Raw genomic sequence first — 19,732 nt, 5'->3', positions numbered from 1 at the left:
ACGAGATAACTGAACGACACACAAACAGATACTTGGTTGTTATCAGTTGTTATTCTGTTAACATCGATTGTTAAGGAATGGATAAATCATGAGAAAGTTCCTAATAAATACAGGGTGCATGTGGACAATGTTTGAGAGTTCAATGATGCAACATTGACTAGTCCAAATGAACGTGCAGATACTGTAGAATACTTTATTTTCGCTTGGAATTAATTTTCGCTATTTTCGCTGAAGGGATGATTCCGTGAAAATAAAATCCAGCGAATATACTTTTTTTCCCTATATTTCACATAAAACTCATCAAAAATCAGTGAAAATAAATTCCATACAAAACGCCCAAAAAGCCTTTTCAGCGAAAATTAAATCCAGCGAAAATAAAGTATTCCACAGTAGATAGATAGATACATACTCAACAGAAGCAGATGTGATAGTACACATACCATTGAATACCATCTAAACTCCCAGGGAGCATGGCATGGCTATCATATACAGACGAACACGAGTTAGGTATCAACATTGCATACCAGGTTCCCATAGTCAAATTCAACAATATGAATGCCAGTTCAGTGCTGTGCGGTAAGCATTGAACAATGGTGCTATGTGTTTCCACCTCAAAACCGCCACTGATGAGCTGCTTTATGGCAGTGGTAGTCGTGTACTTAGGGTGTCACGATCCAGAGATCACCAGAACTATGAACACCTATGTCCATCATTATGGTATGGTCACCTGGATTAAGAGTAGCGGTGATGTTAGAAGACTTGTGAAGTGCGAATAGAAGTGGCACAGTTACAGCAAGGAGCTAATAGGAGTGAAACAGTTGTTTTTGGATAAGGATCATGCTTCCCCAGTTCAATTTGTGATATACAACATGTATTATCTTCGGGCAGATGGCTATCCATGATTGCCTCTAAGACGAGATGTTGCCAAGTCTAAACTTGTTCAAATAAATAACCAACACTGTCGCCTAAATAAAAACCTGCTAACTATGTATTTGTTGTCATGTCATTTTATAAGCTGTTAGTCTTCAACACTAACTTAGCATTTTTTTTTTACTCCACCAGTAGCTGGCAAACCAAGACATGTTTTCCCATGATGGAGTAGTATCATTCTTCTCAGAGACAATCTTCAGACATGTACTAGTCTTTACAGTGAAAGAGTAGTCCAGTGGGTTTGCTCACACTTGTCTTTTAAGACACATTTGCAAAAATCAAGCAAAATCTAGCAAAGGAACACAATGTGCTGAAAGATGTAGGAGAACCTCTAACTGATCACACTACTACAGATGCCTGCAAATATAGCTCAGTGAAAGTCCTTTGAGTATCTGTGCTAAGAATGTGCCATCTTTGATTTTGAGCCCATTTACACATAGAAACAAGTCATTGAAAATGACACAATCCCGTTAAATTTTTGAAAGTTCTCGTTGTGCTCGTCATATTAAAGCGAAGGGGTTGTCACGAGCGTGTCCTTGAAACTTGAGTTCCAAGTGACGTATACAACAGATTGTTTACATCAAAACACGTGTTTCGTGTAGTAGTAATATGGCCAAAAATAAAAACAGCCGTTATTTGGCCATCTTTGATCTGATTATGAAATACACTGATATGTATGATGTATGTGCCAAATACGAATGGTACATAAATTGTGGAAATATAGAAGTAAAACCAAAAAGTCAGATGGCTGTCAATCGGCCATCTTTGACCAGATTTTGAAACAAATTGTCATGGACATGCATCCTAACATGTATAAAGTACATGTATGTGTCAAATTTGAATGAAAACTGACAGAGCACGTCCAAGATACCACATAAAAAAAAGAACAAGATGCCTGCCAGTTTACCATCTTTGATCCAATTGCGAAATAAATCGTCATGGACATGTATCCTAACATGTATATTCTATGTACCAAGTTTGAATGACAATAGACAAAGCATGTCCAAAATACAACATTTTCAAAAAACAAGATGGCTGCCAGTCGGCCATATTGAATCGAATCGCTAAGCCACTGCATGTGCATATGTCCCACATAAGGTACTAGGCACATGCAAAGAATGAACGGAATCGGTTCACAGGATTCTGAAATATGACTCTGGGCAGATTGACGCAGGGACGGACGGACAGAGACAGGAACTCGCGGACGGTCAGGGACATGTATCCTAACATGTATGATCTATGTACTAAATTTGAATGAAAACTGACAAAGCATGTCCAAAATAACACATTTTCAAAAAACAAGATGGCTGCCAGTCGGCCATCTTTGATCCAATTGTGAAATAAATCGTCATGGACATGTATCCTAACATGTATATTCTATGTACCAAGTTTGAATGACAACTGACAAAGCATGTCCAAAATACAACATTTTCAAAAAACAAGACGACTGTCAGTTGGCCATTTTGAATCAAATCGCTAAACCACTGCATGTGCATATGTCCCACATAAAGTACTAGGCACATGCAAAGAATGAAAGTAATCGGTCCAAGGGATTCTGAGATATGACTCCGCACGGACGCACTGATGGAGACCGAATTATAATAAATGTTGAAAAAATCAGCGACTTCTGCTGTTTATGTTATCTGCATCATGACACCCCCCCCCCCCTTTTCAGGGCGTCGCTATCATTCAGGTTAAGCTGTGAAGAACTGCTTTGCTTGAAACCATTGCAGGTAGGTATCCCCTGAATGAAGAGCTGATTAGGAACATATGCATAACATATGCATAGCGCAATGTGTGAAGTAGCATTGATGCATGTTCTATCCTGTCCCAGAATATTATAGTGGAATAATATCAGGTTTACCGATATGACAGGTCTACTGTCATACTGTGTCAGGGTTGGTTTAGTGTTAAACAACGCAGTTTGAGGAGCAGTACAAATGAAACGCATTAAAAGAATGATTTGTGCCATTTTTGACGAAATATGTTTTAAAATCATTCATAAAAACATATTAAGTAATATGATTAGCTCCACTCGACAAACATGATAGCAGAGCTAAAAAAAAGAATCTGTATGAGTGGCATGGGCAATGTCATTTCTCATTTATTTGTTTTGTTTTTAACAGTCTTCTGAATAAAATTATATCAACTTTATTTTACCATATAATTGAGAAATATTCACAATAAAGACAATTCATCATATAATTATCTTCTTTTGAATTTCTTCTTTGACTTGAATTTTCCTCCTTTACTCTTCTTTTTTCTTTCTTCATATGAAGATGGTCTGTTAATTTGGAGAAATACAAACAAAACTTTAATATAAACTTCATGAAAAGCGGTAATGATTGATACAGTGAATTTTGAACAGGGGAAATATCTTCGATTTTTTGCCAGCCACGCCACATATTTCTAACATGTCTACTTTTGATTGAAATTTGTTTACAAATTACAAATAGAGTAGAGACTACAGACTCTGAACTACTATCTCGCATTTCATAAATATATTTTAGACAGGAACTTTTCATTTTCTGGCTATCACCGGGTTACCCTGTTTTTTCCATACTTTAATGCTTTGTGCAAACAAACAGCCTATCGGCTAATACATTCAGCTATGTTGTTAGCAATAAATACTCTGATGTCTTATTCCCAACATAAAAGAAGCTGGATTGAAGATATGAACAGATAGAGGTCCACCAAAGGTACCTACATGTACATATTATGTATCAAAACAAATGTGCTGATAGTTTGGAGCAGTCAAACATAGCATTGTTTTACCCAAAATGACTGAAATATTTTTTAAAATTCAAGAATCCATGTTACTTGACAATTTTAAATTATACAGAACTCCACAGGCCTACATATAAAACATCAATGTTCTTCACAAATTAAATCCCAAAGAGAGCAAGTCTTTTGCATATAGTTACGTATCTAATTTGCATATCAAAGCCAAAAAGTTCAAAGGAATATCTGACCATGTTTATTTTAAGACAAACCTCAAATATACAGTACAAGTACTGATGTGAGTTAATTATTTTCATGAATAAACGGGCAATATAGATTTGTAATTTTGTTTAAACTTGTATGTTTCCCGTAACTCAACATAACTTGAACTGTTAATTACCGTAAAATTAGATTTACCATATTTGAACGTTAAAAAAACAAATATATGTTGCCTGTAACTCTAGGTTCTGATAACTGTTAATCGAACATCAAGGTACAATTTGGATGTGGTTTCGCAAAAGTAGGTGTGCTTTATAAAATATGGGCGTGGTCTTTTTGTAACTCAATGTTTTTGTAACTATGTTCATAACTCTAAAAATTCAACATCTCTCTGCAAGCTTAGATATAAGTAAATATGGTGAATATACCAAACCAATGTTCGTGAAGAAGATTACCTAACTGACAAATTGGCTATTGAGCTTTGTTTACTATTCTGACTATTCTATGTGATTGTTTGCACTAACCTGTGTCTGAAACCTTTGACTGCTCGTCTACTTGTATTAGTGAGTTCTTTTTCAAATGAAGTGTGCACTGATTTCACTTTCTTCTTTGATACTGGAAATAAAATGTGCATGTCAGAGAAATGAATTGAACAATTCTTCTATAAAAATAATCACAGGTAAGTGTAATTTTACTGAAAACCTATACGACATCTGTAATAAAATATTATTACATAATTCAAACAACTGACAAAGCCTGAATTCACCTGTCTGACAATGATATAAACAAGATGGCTGCCATGACAGAGAAGACTTTCAATCCTCAAGTGTTTACGTGAACCAGATTACTGAGTTGTGAACAATGAATTTAATTAATGCCTAATATACCTTTAGCTGTTGTATCTGGCATATTATCATCAAACACTGTCATTCTTTTGGCTTTACCAGCTCTTTTAGCTTCTCTGATAGCATATTCTTGTGCCTTCATCACTTCAAATTGAACTCGCTCTTCCGGCTGAAAAAAATGATTTGCAGGTCAAGTAAGAACAAAATGGCACTGAACTACACACTACACTACTACATGTATACTATATTATCATTTTCAGTCACTTTCTTTTTGAAATTTTATCAACATTCAACAATATTTTTGTAAGAAAAGGCAGAATGCAGTACATCTTTTGGAAAACATGCCATATATTTTGCAACAATGATTGAAATACTAGTACCAGTTGGTTCATGTCTATAATCATAAGTCATGCAACCCAAACTGAAATTAACAAATGTTACATGAATGACTAAGAATCAATCAAATCACAACATGAAATCTGGTCCACTTAATGACAGCTGATAAATAATGGTTGTCATGGCTACCAGAATAGCCTAGATCATAGACAGACATAATAGAATATTTACTGTTTCAGGTTTTTTATGTTGTTTCTTGCTCTTGTTGCTGGGTTTGACATTGGTCTTGCCAAGTGTTAGTTTTTCTGAAAAAAAAAATACAACATTGTCAACAAGTGCATATGTTGAAGAGGTACTACTGTAAAATCTGTATCAGAAGCTGTGTCTTCTTTTAAAATGATATATTGCTATATATATGCTATATAGTACATGTATGAGAAATAGTGGATTTTTGGTTCTTAATTGTCCCCCAAAAAAGTGTGCGACTTCTATTAAACAGATTATAAATATATATCATGAGAACAATGGCTGTTCTCAGAACTTGTATACATAAAACAGTCACAGTTCGGCGAGAGTTACCTCAAAATACTCTATTTAAACATTTTTTCTTGTTATGTGCATCATATTACAAAATAGGTACACTATCTCGTGAATTGTAGAGAACACAATCAGGGTCACATTAGTTTATGCAAAATTTTGCACATTTTGTCACTTTTTTCACAATGGCTGTAAACATAATTTCTTAGGGAGAATTTTTCAAGTGGATAGCTACAAATCCTATGAATTCTACCATAAAACTATGGATCACCTGAAAGTTTGTTTATGTTGTTTACATTAAAAAATCAGTCTTTTGTTTTTCTCACTGGGAATGACAAATATTTTAAAAGTAGTCCAGAATACCAGTAGTCCTGAAACTATAGTGACATTTGTTTTGTGGACTTGTCCAAACTAATTTGTATCAGTGTTTGTCCATTGTTTATTTCATTCAAAGTATACCATACAGTTTAAGGAGAAGGGTATCAGAAATTGATTGATAGTACATGCTGTTACCATTTTTTAGATTTCCAGTATGTGTTTGTAATAACTCTGACCTTGTATTAGTAAATTCATTTCAAAAAACCACTAATTTTAAAATGAATATTCATGTATGATCAACATAATAACGATCCCTCTATTCAATCAAATGGCAGAATAAACATGCAATAGGGTCAACCATACAGAAGTAAAATTTGCAAATAAACATAATAAAACACTGTTTAGTGTCAAGCATCGAACTTGCATATTATTCAGGCCCTGCATTACAATTTTATTCATATGTTCTAAGATTAGGCTCATACCAGGATGTGATTGGCATATTATCAACACATCATAACCAATCATAAGTGCTAACACAAACAGTCAGGATATGGCTTTACTCTCACCAGATATGATGTGTTACCTTTTTCTGCCATTCTCTCCATATGTGATTGAAACCAGCTTCTTTTTGGCCGACTGTAGATTTCATCATGATGCTCTATGATGGCTTTTGCTTTATTCACTTGTAATTCAGAAATCCTCAATTCTTTTTCCTCTTCTTCTAACTTTATAATCTTCTCAATATCAGTCTCCATTTTTTCTATTTTGTCACGGTACTTAGCAACAATGTCTGTTAATTAAAAGGATAAAACAAACTATCTACCACATCACATATCATGAACCAAAAAAAGCAGAGAAAGAACTCCTGTGTACTAAGGGAAAATATTTAAAATTAATATAAATTTAGTGTATTCAACACGAAGCCTGTTGAGTAATACAGCTTTGTTTTTTTAAATGCACAATGTGAAAACAATGATCCTCAAAATTGAAATTGATAATACTAAAAGAAAACAGAAATGTACAACAAGGTCTGTAGATTACCCCAGAGCACCTATGTATCAAGTTGGAAAATTGCACAATAAAATGCAAATCAGGTAACAAAAATAAAGGGGGGGCACAACACAACTTTACACTTACCTGGAGGCACAACACGACTTTTTACAGGGTTTCTAGCTCTCTTTACAATCTCTTTCAGCATCTTTCTTTCTTTCTCCCCGCATAAAGACACTGACCTGTTCGATAAATAAAGACAATCATTATTTGACACTGTTTTTGAACATTTGACAAGATGATTTGGAGATGGCACAACAGAAGTTTGGAAATATATGAGATAGTTTTTATTATATAAATGTATTACTTGTGTTATTTTATACTTTTTTCGCTTTATATCGCTTTGAACCTGTCAATGTAGCAAAACAAAATTCCAACTTGAGCAACATTTTAGGTGAAATCATGAGAGAAAACACAACATTTTTGTCGAACAGCCAGTTTTTTTTTTTGTATCGGTTTCCTGTTCAAGTTCAGAATCCATAAGAGCATATATAAGGAGGTCTACTTTCAGTTTTCACATACATGTTTGTGGTTGTATCTGATTGACTGAACTGGTATAAAAATAAAATTATTTTCAAATATACAATGTTTAACAAAAAGAATGTACAATTAAAGTTCACTTATGTAGTCAAAATAAAACCCATAATTTCAATCCTTAGTGTATCACTGACCTTCCACTTTTGCCAGCCCTAGCTGTTCTTCCTACCCTGTGTACATAGTGCTTGACTGTGTTCGGCATGGTGAAATTAATAATCTGAGAAAAAAGTATGATATAAAACAAAATTACAATTAGTTTAGGCTAACAACAAATTTCAGAATATATTAGCAGCAGCAGCCTGTCGGCCGATATAGCTGTGCTGTTATCACAACAAAATAAAAGGTATCTTCCTAGTAGGTTTATAAAGTTTCATGAAGAAATCTAAATGTTAATGTGGACGGGCAAATCAGCAACATAACTAGCTCAACTTTGTTGACAACAAAGTTAATAATATAATCCTTTGGTTCATCACAAAGATACTTTGCAGCCATTTGCCTTTAGCGTTCCTTTAGTTGATATACTTACAGTTTTAATACCTTCAATATCCAAACCACGTGCAGCCAAATCAGTCGCTAGCATGATATCGATATTTGATTCCTTGAATCGTCTCAATGTTTCTAAACGCTATTGACAAATTTAACAACACATGTTAATTACTTTCTATTGGGTAATCCATGGATGGAATTGATAATAAATCATGCAAACATCCCTAGGCTGAGTGCACATTTCTGACTTTATAACCAGACTGAAAACATTATGATAACATACAGCATATTTTCTTGATCACAAGTTGACCTACCCTGATGTTGTTTCACATGATAGGGTTAGAATTGCATGTGATACTATCAACAATTTCTGAATACATACACAACGCATTGAAAAGTAAAATTTATTATTATCAAAGTTGCCATATGATTTAAAACATCACAAGTGTTTATGTTTTCATGTACCAAGTATAGCATCTAATGTTTATGTAATCACTGATTTTAACTCCACAATTTCAACCAGTATATTTTTTCATCATAATTTTGTATTAAAAAAAATATATTAATCTGAAAACTTGGCCACCATTAAAATTATCACCACATATCTAAAACATTGCCCAAGTGATCTTTCAGATAAATATGGTAATTAATCAAAAGTATTGAAGGTATCAATTTGTTATGAAGGCAACAGTATAGTTGCTTTGTTCACCTCTCTAATATATTTTTGATGGTGACCCACAAACCCAAGGACGGACTGAGTAATCACATCAGAGAACATCACACAATATAGAGTTTTATAACAAGAACTCAGAACAATTCTACTTTTTCAGCTTACTCTTGTTTACACGCAAAGATGGCAGCAGTGATTGATTAATGATCAATATCAATACTTTCAATCTTACCTGCGTTTGTGATAGGTTACCATGCAATTCACCAACATTAAGTCCAAGCATTCCAAGAATAATGTGAAGGCGATGACATTGTTTTTTCGTCTGTACAAATACGATCACATGATCATGGAATGTTCTGCTACATAAAGCTACAACAACAAAAAAAGATGTAATGTTAGAATTAAATGAAAGAAAGATCATAATGCTGAGGTCATTAAGGTCATCTCAAAGAGATCATCTAAATAGTCATCAATTTCATCCCACTGAGACTGACATGGTTATCTCAGAGGTCATCAAAGCCATCCCACAGAGACCAGCACAGTCATTCACCAAGGTCACCAAAGGCATTCCACTGCATGAGACCGAGACGGTCATCTCAATAAAGTCATCAAGGTTGGGACCGGCAAGACCATCTCACCTAGGTCACCAAGACCATCCCATTACGACCAGGAAGGCCAATCACCAAGGTCATCATGGCTGTCCCACTGAGACCAACACAGACATCTCACCAAAGTCACAAAGGCCATCCCAGTGCGACCAGCAAGGTTGTTCACCAAAGTCACAAAGGCCATCCCAGTGCGACCAGCAAGGTTATTCATCAAAGTCATCAAGGTCATCCCAGTGCGACCAGCAAGGTTGTTCACCAAAGTCACAAAGGCCATCCCAGTGCGACCAGCAAGGTTGTTCACCAAAGTCACAAAGGCCATCCCAGTGCGACCAGCAAGGTTATTCATCAAAGTCATCAAGGCCATCCCAGTGCGACCAGCAAGGTTATTCACCAAAGTCATCAAGGCCATCCCATTCAGACTGAGACAGTCATCTCACTAAAGTCATCAAGTTTGAGACCAGCAAGGTCATTCAATGAGGTTATCACTTTCAGCATTTGTTTTCAATACAACGGTTTGTCATTGAACCACATCACTCAACAAAGTAGACCTTTGCTGACAATACAACGGTTTGTCATTGAACCACATCACTCAACAAAGTAGACCTTTGCTGATAACATATTACACCATGCTACACTCCTTACCTGCTGCAATGGCCTCCCTGTCACCTTCTCTGTTCTCTCGTATTCTGATGAATTCTTGTCTCAGATTATAAGCTACATCAGTATTTTCGTTGATAAACAATCTGACAGGATTCTTGAGAGAAACAGCCACAAGGTCTTTGACCTGCAAATGTACAGGTCAAGTTAAATGTAATGAAGCACTTTAGATGAGTCTTAAGATGTTTGATGCCTAGCATATGAAGACAAATTTTTGTAACAATCCCCTAATTATATGCAATTCCACTGATACCTATAATATAATTTACCACACACACACAGTGTGTTAGCTTGACATTACTAGATTGGCATAGTAGTTAGTGGAGCTCCTCAAAGACACTAGGCTGCACACAGTGTGTTAGCTTGACATAAGTTTTCTCAATACATCCAGTTGTCTATCATAACAACATGGATTCAAGTAATACATTTGGATCATTCTGATCTTTATTTACTCCTCTCTCCTTTTATATTTCACTGTATGTGTTCTCATCACCTTAAAATGTAGGCCTTTGACCTTGCATGTAATTATATTTTTCCCTTCCCCTATATAATCTAATTAATCAAGACTGAATACTTACTTCATCTGTCATGGTAGCTGAAAACAGCATTGTTTGTCTCGTAATGGAACACATTCGTATGATCTCTTTCATCTGCTCCTCAAAATATTCATCCAACATTCTGAAATGAGAGAATTGAAGAGATCGTCATGAACTGAACAAATCTGACAGAAGTACGTATATACCAAGTTTCAAAGCAATTGAGCTGGTAGTTTTCAAGAAGAAGGTGACAATGCAATTGTAGATGGGCGACGGTCGGTCAATCACTTATATGAAATAATTTGAGTTAATTTTGTACTAATTAAGAACACTCAAATTGGCTGTCAATGTTGTGGCAAAACCTAAAAAAACCAAAATCCCCATTTTTTTTTTATTTATCTACCGGTAACTGTAACTATGACAACTCAACTAACCTATCAGCTTCATCCAATATAAGAATCTCAATATTACTCAGACTAAATGATGGAGCATTATGTAGATGATCTATGAGTCGACCAGGAGTTGCTATAACGATATCAGGACCCTGGCGAAGAACTGCTTCTTGAAGTTTCACATCCAAACCCCCTGGAAGTAAAATATAACACCATATATTATAAATCTTATTCATATACTACTCCACTTCAAGATTTGAGATGCTAACAGTTTTTTTACAGTTAAATTAATTTTTTATCGGTTTTGTTCAATTTCAATTTCTAAATTCATTTAAATTTGTATTTGTGGAAGGTAAGTCAATTTGACAAGGGTGGTTACAAAATTTGGAACAATAAGATGCAGAAGTGCTATACCACATGATGGAAATTGAATCCAGTGACTGAAAGCTAAAGTTCACACAGAAAGATCATGAGGTCAACTTCAATGGTCAGCTGCACACTGGTACATACTGCTCAATAGCTTGCCTTGTAGCATTCATAATTTAAAAGATGGTGTTCATTCAGAGGGGCAAGTGAATCTGTTGGTACACACAACGTATTAACACAGGATAACTGGCACTTAGCTATACAAGGATCCTGGCTACCCTAAATAAAAAAGTAATGTTCAACAAGTCATTGAAAATGACACAGTCCCCGTTAAGTTCTCTTTGTGCTCGTCATATTAAAGCGGAAGGGTTGTCGCGAGCGTGTCCTTGAAACTTGAGTTCCAAGTGGCATATATAACAGATTGTTTATTTACATCAAAACACGTGTTTCGTGTCGGAGAAATATGGCCAAAATAAAAACAGTAGTTATTTGGCCATCTTTGATCCGATTATGAAACACACTGATATGTATGATGTATGTGCCAAATACAAATAAAAATGATACAATAATTGTGGAAATATAGTAGTAAGGCCAAAAAGTCAGATGGCTGTCAATCGGCCATCCTTGACCAGATTTTGAAACAAATTGTCATGGCATCCTAACATGTATGTGCCAAATTTGAATGAAAACTGACAGAGCACATCCAAGATACCGCATAAAAAAAAAAAAAAAGATGCCTGCCAGTTTACCATCTTTGATCCAATTGCGAAATAAATCATCATGGACATGTATCCTAACATGTATAATCTATGTACCAAGTTTGAATGACAACTGACAAAGCATGTCCAAAATACAACATTTTCAAAAAACAAGATGGCTGCCAGTCGGCTATTTTGAATCGAATTGCTAAACCACTGCATGTGCATATGTCCCACATAAGGTACTAGGCACATGCAAAGAATGAACGGAATCAGTCCACAGGATTCTGAAACATGACGTTGGACAGACTGACAGACGGACACACGAACAGACAGACTCAGGAACTCACGGATGGTCGGGGACATGTATCCTAACATGTATGATCTATGTACTAAATTTGAATGAAAACTGACAAAGCATGTCCAAAATACGACATTTTCAAAAAACAAGATGGCTGCCAGTCGGCCATTTTGAATCGAATCGCTAAACCACTGCATGTGCATACGTCCCACATAAAGTACTAGGCACATGCAAAGAATGAACGGAATCGGTCCAAGGGATTCTGAGATATGACTCCGGACGAACGCACAGACGCACGGACGGACCGAGACCGAATTATAAGTCCCCGTTTTCGGACTTCGTCCGAACGGGGACTAATAAATACTGATGTAAAGCACATTGCTTGTAAACGTATTATATTTAAGTAAACTCACCGACTGCCAGACATGAATCAATCTCAGTAAACTGGGCAAGCTGTCTAGTGACGGAATGTACCTGAATTCCCAGTTCTCGGGTGGGCACCAAAACTAACACACGAGTGACTGCAGCTTGTTTAGGTTTATACAGCAATCTTTCAAGCACAGGCAACATGAACGCAGCAGTTTTACCTGGAAAGAGAATGATACCTTCAGTTGAATGCATATTTCAATGAACACCATCATTGACATGTGAAATGGTCACCTCAGGCTAAACAATTAATTATTTCCAAGAACAGTAGATTCATTTTGATCACATGATAACCTTGTATTTTTTACAGAGAAGCATTAAAGCACAGGATTTGTCATCTGCATATATGACAGATGGCCATAACGTGTCGTTGTTTACAAACGCGAGTCTACCCATGAGCCTTTGCAATTTTAGTGCACATTGTTATCGTTGCTTAGGACTAAATTCTTGCTTGTGCACAGGTGACAACCCCTGCTCTTTAATCGTATTTGTGGAAGTAGGATATGAAAGATGTGAACGGACAGACACAAACACACACATACTAGCTCTTGTATCAACTTAGAGCCAAAAGTTCCAAAACATACCGGGTATTACAGTCATGGTGGTTCATGCATGTGTTTTTTTCCCAGCTAAGAATTATCCATTATTTAGATCTTCAAAAACAATGATTTAAAAACAAAGAAAGCTTAGAAAGAACTCCCGTGTGCTGAGAGAGTATTGGAGACACATTAAAAATTAATTCAAAATTACTTGAACTTGACATATTGATGGATACTATACTAATATAGTACTAATTATGCAAATAAGGTAACTAATATGAACAGATTTAAGTGTAAAACTAATAAGGTCTGCACAATGTAAAAGTAATAAGATCTGCGTAAATTAATATCTTTGTACCAAGTTTCATTGAAATGTGATTAGAACCAAAAAATTATTAATTATTATGCTAATTAGAGAATTAATATGAACAGATTTTAACCCAAAATTAATCAGGCTGTCTATTTGTCCTAGAGCATTTATGTACCAAGTTTTATTCAAATGTGATGATCAATACTTGAGATATCAGTATTAATTAATTATGTTAATTAGGTGATTAAGAAGCATTAAATATTTACCAAAAACTAATATGGTGTATAGTCCTAGGTTCATTGAAATGTGATCAGTACTCTTTAAAAGTTTCATTAAAATCCAATGAGTGGTTCTTTAGACATCAGTGCAACAGCCATAGAACATATATGCACAATTATTTATCCCAAAATTAATCAGGTCTCTGCATAGTCCTAGAAGATCTATGTCGCAAGTCTCATTGAAATGTGATGATTAGTACTTGAGATATCAGGTGAAAAGCTGAAAATTAACTAATTATGCTATTAAGGTGATTAATATGCACAAATATTCATCCAAAAACTAATTAGGTCTCTGCACAGTCCTCAAGTAACTATGTACCAAGTTTCATTGAAATGTGATGATTACTACTTGAAATATCAAAAGCTGAATATTAATTAATTATGCAAATTAAGTAGTTAATATGTACTGATATTACCCTAAAAACTATCAGGTCGTTGCAGTGTCATATGACATCTATGTACCAAGTTTTATTGAAATGTTATGATTAGTACTTGAGATATCAGTGGAAAAGCCGAAAATTGATCAATCATTATGCAAATTAGGTAATTAATTAGGTAGTAATTAAAACTAATCAAATCTGCGCATTAGTTCAGAGCATCCATGTGCCAAGTTTCATCAAAATCCAATGAGTGGTTCTTCTAATATCAGTGAAACAGTCATGGAACAGCTAAAAATCAGCTAATTATCATGCAAATTAGGTAATTAATATTCATGGATTTTTATCAAAACCTAATCAACTCTGCACATTATCCCAGAGCATCTATGTACCAAGTTTCATCAAAATTTGATTAGTGGTTCTTGAGATAACGGTGGAACAAAAAAAGTGACATACAGACAGGGTAACTGCAAAGACTCCCTTTTGTGTGAAAAAAAACACTAGTACAGAAATTTTTGATATATTCAATAGGCAAAATCACCTCACCCCATTTTTACTAGGACTTCAAAAATATCTCATTGTTGTTTCAAATAAAATTTTGATAAAATTTTATATTCATGAAAATTTGCAAAATCGTGCCCTAGAATAAACACTGAAATGCATTTCTAGTAAATAGTATTACACATTCTGTAAAGTGCAAAAACACACACCTGTTCCTGTAGCAGCACAAGCACAGATATCTTTTCCCAACAAAGCAACTGGAATAGTCGCAACTTGGATCGGGGTTGGGTGAACAAAATTCATAGCATTAATAGCCTGAAAAAAATGAAGACATGAAAATGTTTGATATATATACATAAAGATCCCCTGTCACCAACATGATATTATAAACACTACATAAAATCAGATGCCACAAATAAATTTGTATGATATTTTGGAACATTCCTATCAGTCACATACATGTAGGTTTCATCGTCGACGAAATTCAAACACCGTAATATCTGGCATTATAAATCATGAGGCACATGCTTTTGGAAAAATGGGATTTGTGTTAACCAATATTCAGACCGATATTATTTGAATCAGCCTTTCATATCTATCAAACCCATTGCTAATGTCAGGCCAAAGAATAATTTTATGTAGACTTTCAGCTAAGAAGGAAAGGACCGACCGACCAACCAACATCAGCCGTCCAGTGATCTACGGTAGTAAATAAGGTAAAGATTAATTAAACCTGTTTTGTTACAGTATTCTCACCTTCAAAAGTGGTCTAGAAAGATTCATATCCTGAAAACTTGTATTTTCGTCCAATGGCGGGGCATCTTGGAAAGTTAATTGATTGGAATCTGAATTCATTGATTTCACTTTATCTGTATTGAGATACAATATCAAAAAAGCATAGAAAGAACTCTCATGTGCTGAAGGTATTGGAGGTATGAAGTGCAAATAAGAAATACTGTATTTACATGTATAATATTAGAAGCACATATTCCATACAACATATAGCAAAAATATCGCTTATTGCATGCAAAATCATTGAAATATGTCATATTTTGAACATAGACTAGTATTTGTCATTTACATTCACAGCAAGCATGTGCGCTTCTAGTAGAGCATATATGTCATTTAATAATGTAACTGCAAAGCAGTGGCTATGGTATAACCATTATAAATATTTAAGGAAATCATGACTTGATATTATGTTCATATATTTTGTCGGACAACAAAATTATAGCACCAGCTGCTTGTGCCTATCTGGAACAGTATTTAAGAACCCATTTACACAAGGTAGGTAATATGCATGGTTTCAACTCTGAAGTAATACGATCTGTGGATTATATAAAAGCACCTAGTATGGACCTAGTTAAAATTTGAAGGTACTCAAGTTATTTATTCAAATTAGGTAATTAGTAAGCACAAAATTAACCCTACACTAAACATATGGCTTATCCCAGAGCACCTTTGTACCAAATTTTATTGAAATCAGGTGAGATATTGGTAGGAGCTAAAAATTGGCTAATTAACAAGCAAATAAGGACAATAATATGCAAATATTACAAACAGAAACTAAAATGGTCTGCGTGTTATCCCAGAGATCTAAGTACCAAGTTTAATTGAAATCTGTTGAATGATACATGGGGAAAAAGGTGTAAATGCCAATTTCTACCTTTTCCTTTTCTTTTCTTTTTCTCTCGTTCCAATGTTTTTTCATGTTGTTTCTTGAGGAGTAAAGTATCAGCTATGAGTTCATCATCTGATAAACTTTCAAGATCACTCTCTGTATCACTATCTTCATCCTCATTTTCCTCTCCATCTTCTTTCTCCTCACTTTCTTCATTTTTTTCCATTTCCTCTTTATTTTCCTCTAACTGCACCTTATTATTATCTTTTTTCGAATATGTTTTCTCAGTTAATTTTTCTTTCTGTAAATAAATAATGCACAGTCCCTTTTTGATCAAGCCACACAAAATTACACAATCAATGGTATTACTTTCAGACGACAACAGATTTGAACTTTGGAGTTGGACACCCATTTTTTACGGTAAGATCTTAAAAAATTGCCTTAAAAAACTAGTATATCAGAATTGTACAGAGTAAATCTGAAAACTGTCAGATTATCAAGACAAACTGCCTGGTTATCAAGATGAACTGCCTGGTTATCAAGACGAACTGCCTGGACATTGAGACATTCACGCAAACTCCCTGGAACAAAGCAAACTCCCTGGATACAAGGTAAACTCCCTGGATACAAGGTAAACTCCCTGGATACAAGGCAAACTTCCTGGATACAAGGCAAACTCCTAGACACCAGGACAAACTCCCTTGACATCAAAGGAAGTCATACTTATGTCCCAGAAACGGTTACAAACACATTTACAGGCTTAATTTTATGATTTTAGACAAATGGTAAAATGGAGTATGGTACTTGTGCAAACTTGCAGCTCAATCTGGGCTCTATTACTGACAAATCAGGACAAAATATATAAAAAAATAAAAATGATGACCTACGCCTGGAACCCAATATGCAAACTCACGATATAAAGTTCAAATGAAATCATATAGAAGTCATCATACATGTCCGAGTTGGGATGTGATCGGTCAAAGCATGCCAAAGAAATGGATGCACAGAAGCAAACTTCATTGTATAAAATAATTTTTTTTGTTTATAAGGATTTTAGCTTATCAAATTTGACAACCAACTCACATTTGTATTACAATCAAAGAAAGCTTAGGAAGAATTCCTGTGTGATGAAGGCATGAAGTACAAATAAGGAATACTGTATTTATTATATTAGATGCACATCTTCAATACACATCAAGCAAAAATTTTGTTTATTGCATGCAAAATCATTGAAATACTAGTATGTCTGATTTTGACCATAGACTTGTGTTTGTCATTTATATTCACAGCAAGCACATGTGCTTACTGAAATATAGCAAAATATAACTGCAAGCAATGATTCGGGTGGTTCCAAGTAGCTATGGTTTAAGAATTATAAATATTTAAATGATATAATAACCATATAAGATATTGATATTTTGGTTGTATACAAGTATCTTGTCAGACCACAAAATTACAGCACTATTTGCATGTCCCAATCAGTACTTAAGATATTACAGTTATGCATATTAAGAAGGACAACTAATTACAGGTAATTAATATGTATGGTTTCAACCCAGAAGAAAGAAATTTAAATATGTAGTGACAGTGCATCCTCAGTGGTGTCCATGAGTGAGAATCTCAGTTTGTACCTTCTTTTCTTTCCTCAAACGTGCAATTTTTTCATCCAATGTTGAAAATGAGCTTAGTTTTTTCTTTCGTAAATACATATCAATATTCCATAGGGCTCCATCATCAACAGTTTTTTCAGTGAACTCAAAGCCACTGGCAAATTCTGTGTTTTTTTTCTGTCTCTTCTTTTTAGGTTTGACAGCCTGAAATGACAAAAACAACGCAAGTTAAAGCAGTGAACTGCATCACAGGGGTCCAAGGTTTTTCAAACTTCAATGCACTTGACCCATTACAATCTAAAAGCCAAATTTCTTATTTGCATGGTCAGTAGTTCTGTAAGTACATGTAGTAATGTGAATTACTGAGACTCAATCAACATCATCGATGCTTGCTTCATCAGACAGTAGAATAGCCTAGTATGTGGTCTTGGGGTTAGCTTCATGAATACAGAAGGTTGTGAAGGTTTGAATCACTCTCTAAGCGAGTTGGAATTTTACTCTTACATAAAATCTCATTTAAAGGCCAACATTTACGACCCATGGGATGGGATGGGCAGAGCTTAGTATTCTAATTTGACTGATTATCCAACGACAGCAACTGTCAATCGTTTATTAAATGCAGATAGTTGACGTCTGCGCTAATCTTTTGTTTATGTGTATAGTTACTGATCTGAGCTGTGTAGTGTAAAATAAACAGTTCATTTCTGGTGACAAGGCAGCTTGTTGGAATCCAAATTCAAGTCGGGTATACATTGTATGCACAGTTCATTCTGAAGTGATGTGGTCTATGCTGCAATGTTCAATAAATATATTCAGACATAAATTACGTTGCGTGGAGTAAATCTCTGTTCTGTGATCGGTTGTTTCCATTCTGTCTTGCAATGTTTTTTTAAGATTACTTTCTACCTCAGACAACTAAGAGAACTGTAATAATTGTCTGAGATTACATGTACATTTTGTATATTCAAGTAATATTCATGTTGATTGTCTTTGCATCATCTAATGCGCTTGGAAAATCCTGGATAGTGAATCCTCAGACCCATGTGAAACGAAACACGTTGACTTTCAGTTGTGAGACATGACAACCAGAACGCTGCCAGTGATACATTTCGAGAATAAAACAACAAAATAAACGAAATCAATGGCGTCTTTCGTCTGATTATTTTTTTCTGACTTGGTGTAAATAAAGTCAATTTTTTATGACCACCTTTATCAATTAACAGCGAAAATAGGTTCTGGTCGTTGTTTGGAGGTAAATAAAAACAGCGAGTACTTTCGCAGATCTTAAAATGTGATTTTGGCATGTGGATTTTAACCGGTATTCAGTCGCATAAGGCTCCATAGCCCTATGGGCCGGCCAGAGTCAGTCACGTAAAAATGCTGCAGGCAACATACATGTAGGTCTATAATAATACTGAGAGTGCTCTCTGCATTTTTTTGCGGGTTACTAAATGCGATATTTTAGAACAGCAAACAATAAATAGCAATGTAATTTTTACTAATTCATTTTAGAAAATTTAGTGAATTTTGGGGGGAAAATCTCAATTCACTAGATCGGAGAGAGCAGAGTAAATTATGGTGGTTTGATACCTGTACAAGGACGAGCGCACAAGTGTACATGTAAACACGTGTTCAGAATAAGTAAAGCTGTAAACTACCTAAACTGTCTTGAAATCTTACGAAACTCACTGTACATGTCAAACAGTGGCATGCCGATTCACTAACCTCGTCATCACTATCCGATTCTTCTGAAACAATGTGAATTTCATCATCGTCTCCAATCGTTCCGACAAAACCCAATGCTGACAGCGCCATCTTTAAAATAAAACTACCTAGCTGCACAACATTTAAATCTTCCTTCTA

The 19,732-nt window shown here is 35.0% G+C and overlaps 1 protein-coding gene across 1 annotated transcript; it reads right to left on the bottom strand.

The window, feature by feature from the left end:
* Window positions 1-3,009: 3,009 nt before the first annotated feature.
* LOC100378186 (putative ATP-dependent RNA helicase DDX27) lies at window positions 3,010-19,707 on the bottom strand. Its single transcript, XM_002739575.3, has 18 exons — window positions 19,595-19,707; window positions 17,891-18,073; window positions 16,305-16,560; window positions 15,395-15,507; window positions 14,848-14,953; window positions 12,621-12,794; window positions 10,885-11,035; window positions 10,493-10,592; window positions 9,900-10,041; window positions 8,882-9,018; window positions 8,020-8,118; window positions 7,628-7,710; window positions 7,044-7,138; window positions 6,490-6,696; window positions 5,283-5,356; window positions 4,758-4,884; window positions 4,395-4,485; window positions 3,010-3,214 (listed from the first exon to the last, which is right to left on the bottom strand). Exons 1-18 carry the CDS (start codon window positions 19,682-19,684, stop codon window positions 3,136-3,138), a joined length of 2,307 nt encoding a protein of 768 aa, XP_002739621.2. The 5' UTR covers window positions 19,685-19,707; the 3' UTR covers window positions 3,010-3,135.
* Window positions 19,708-19,732: the final 25 nt, after the last annotated feature.

This window comes from Saccoglossus kowalevskii, chromosome 6, assembly GCF_978046115.1.
Source record: "Saccoglossus kowalevskii chromosome 6, keSacKowa6.1, whole genome shotgun sequence".
In the NCBI taxonomy this organism is placed as follows: domain Eukaryota; kingdom Metazoa; phylum Hemichordata; class Enteropneusta; family Harrimaniidae; genus Saccoglossus; species Saccoglossus kowalevskii.
The sequence above is the reverse complement of the archived record's forward strand: the minus strand, read 5'-3'. Positions and strand labels throughout refer to the sequence as shown.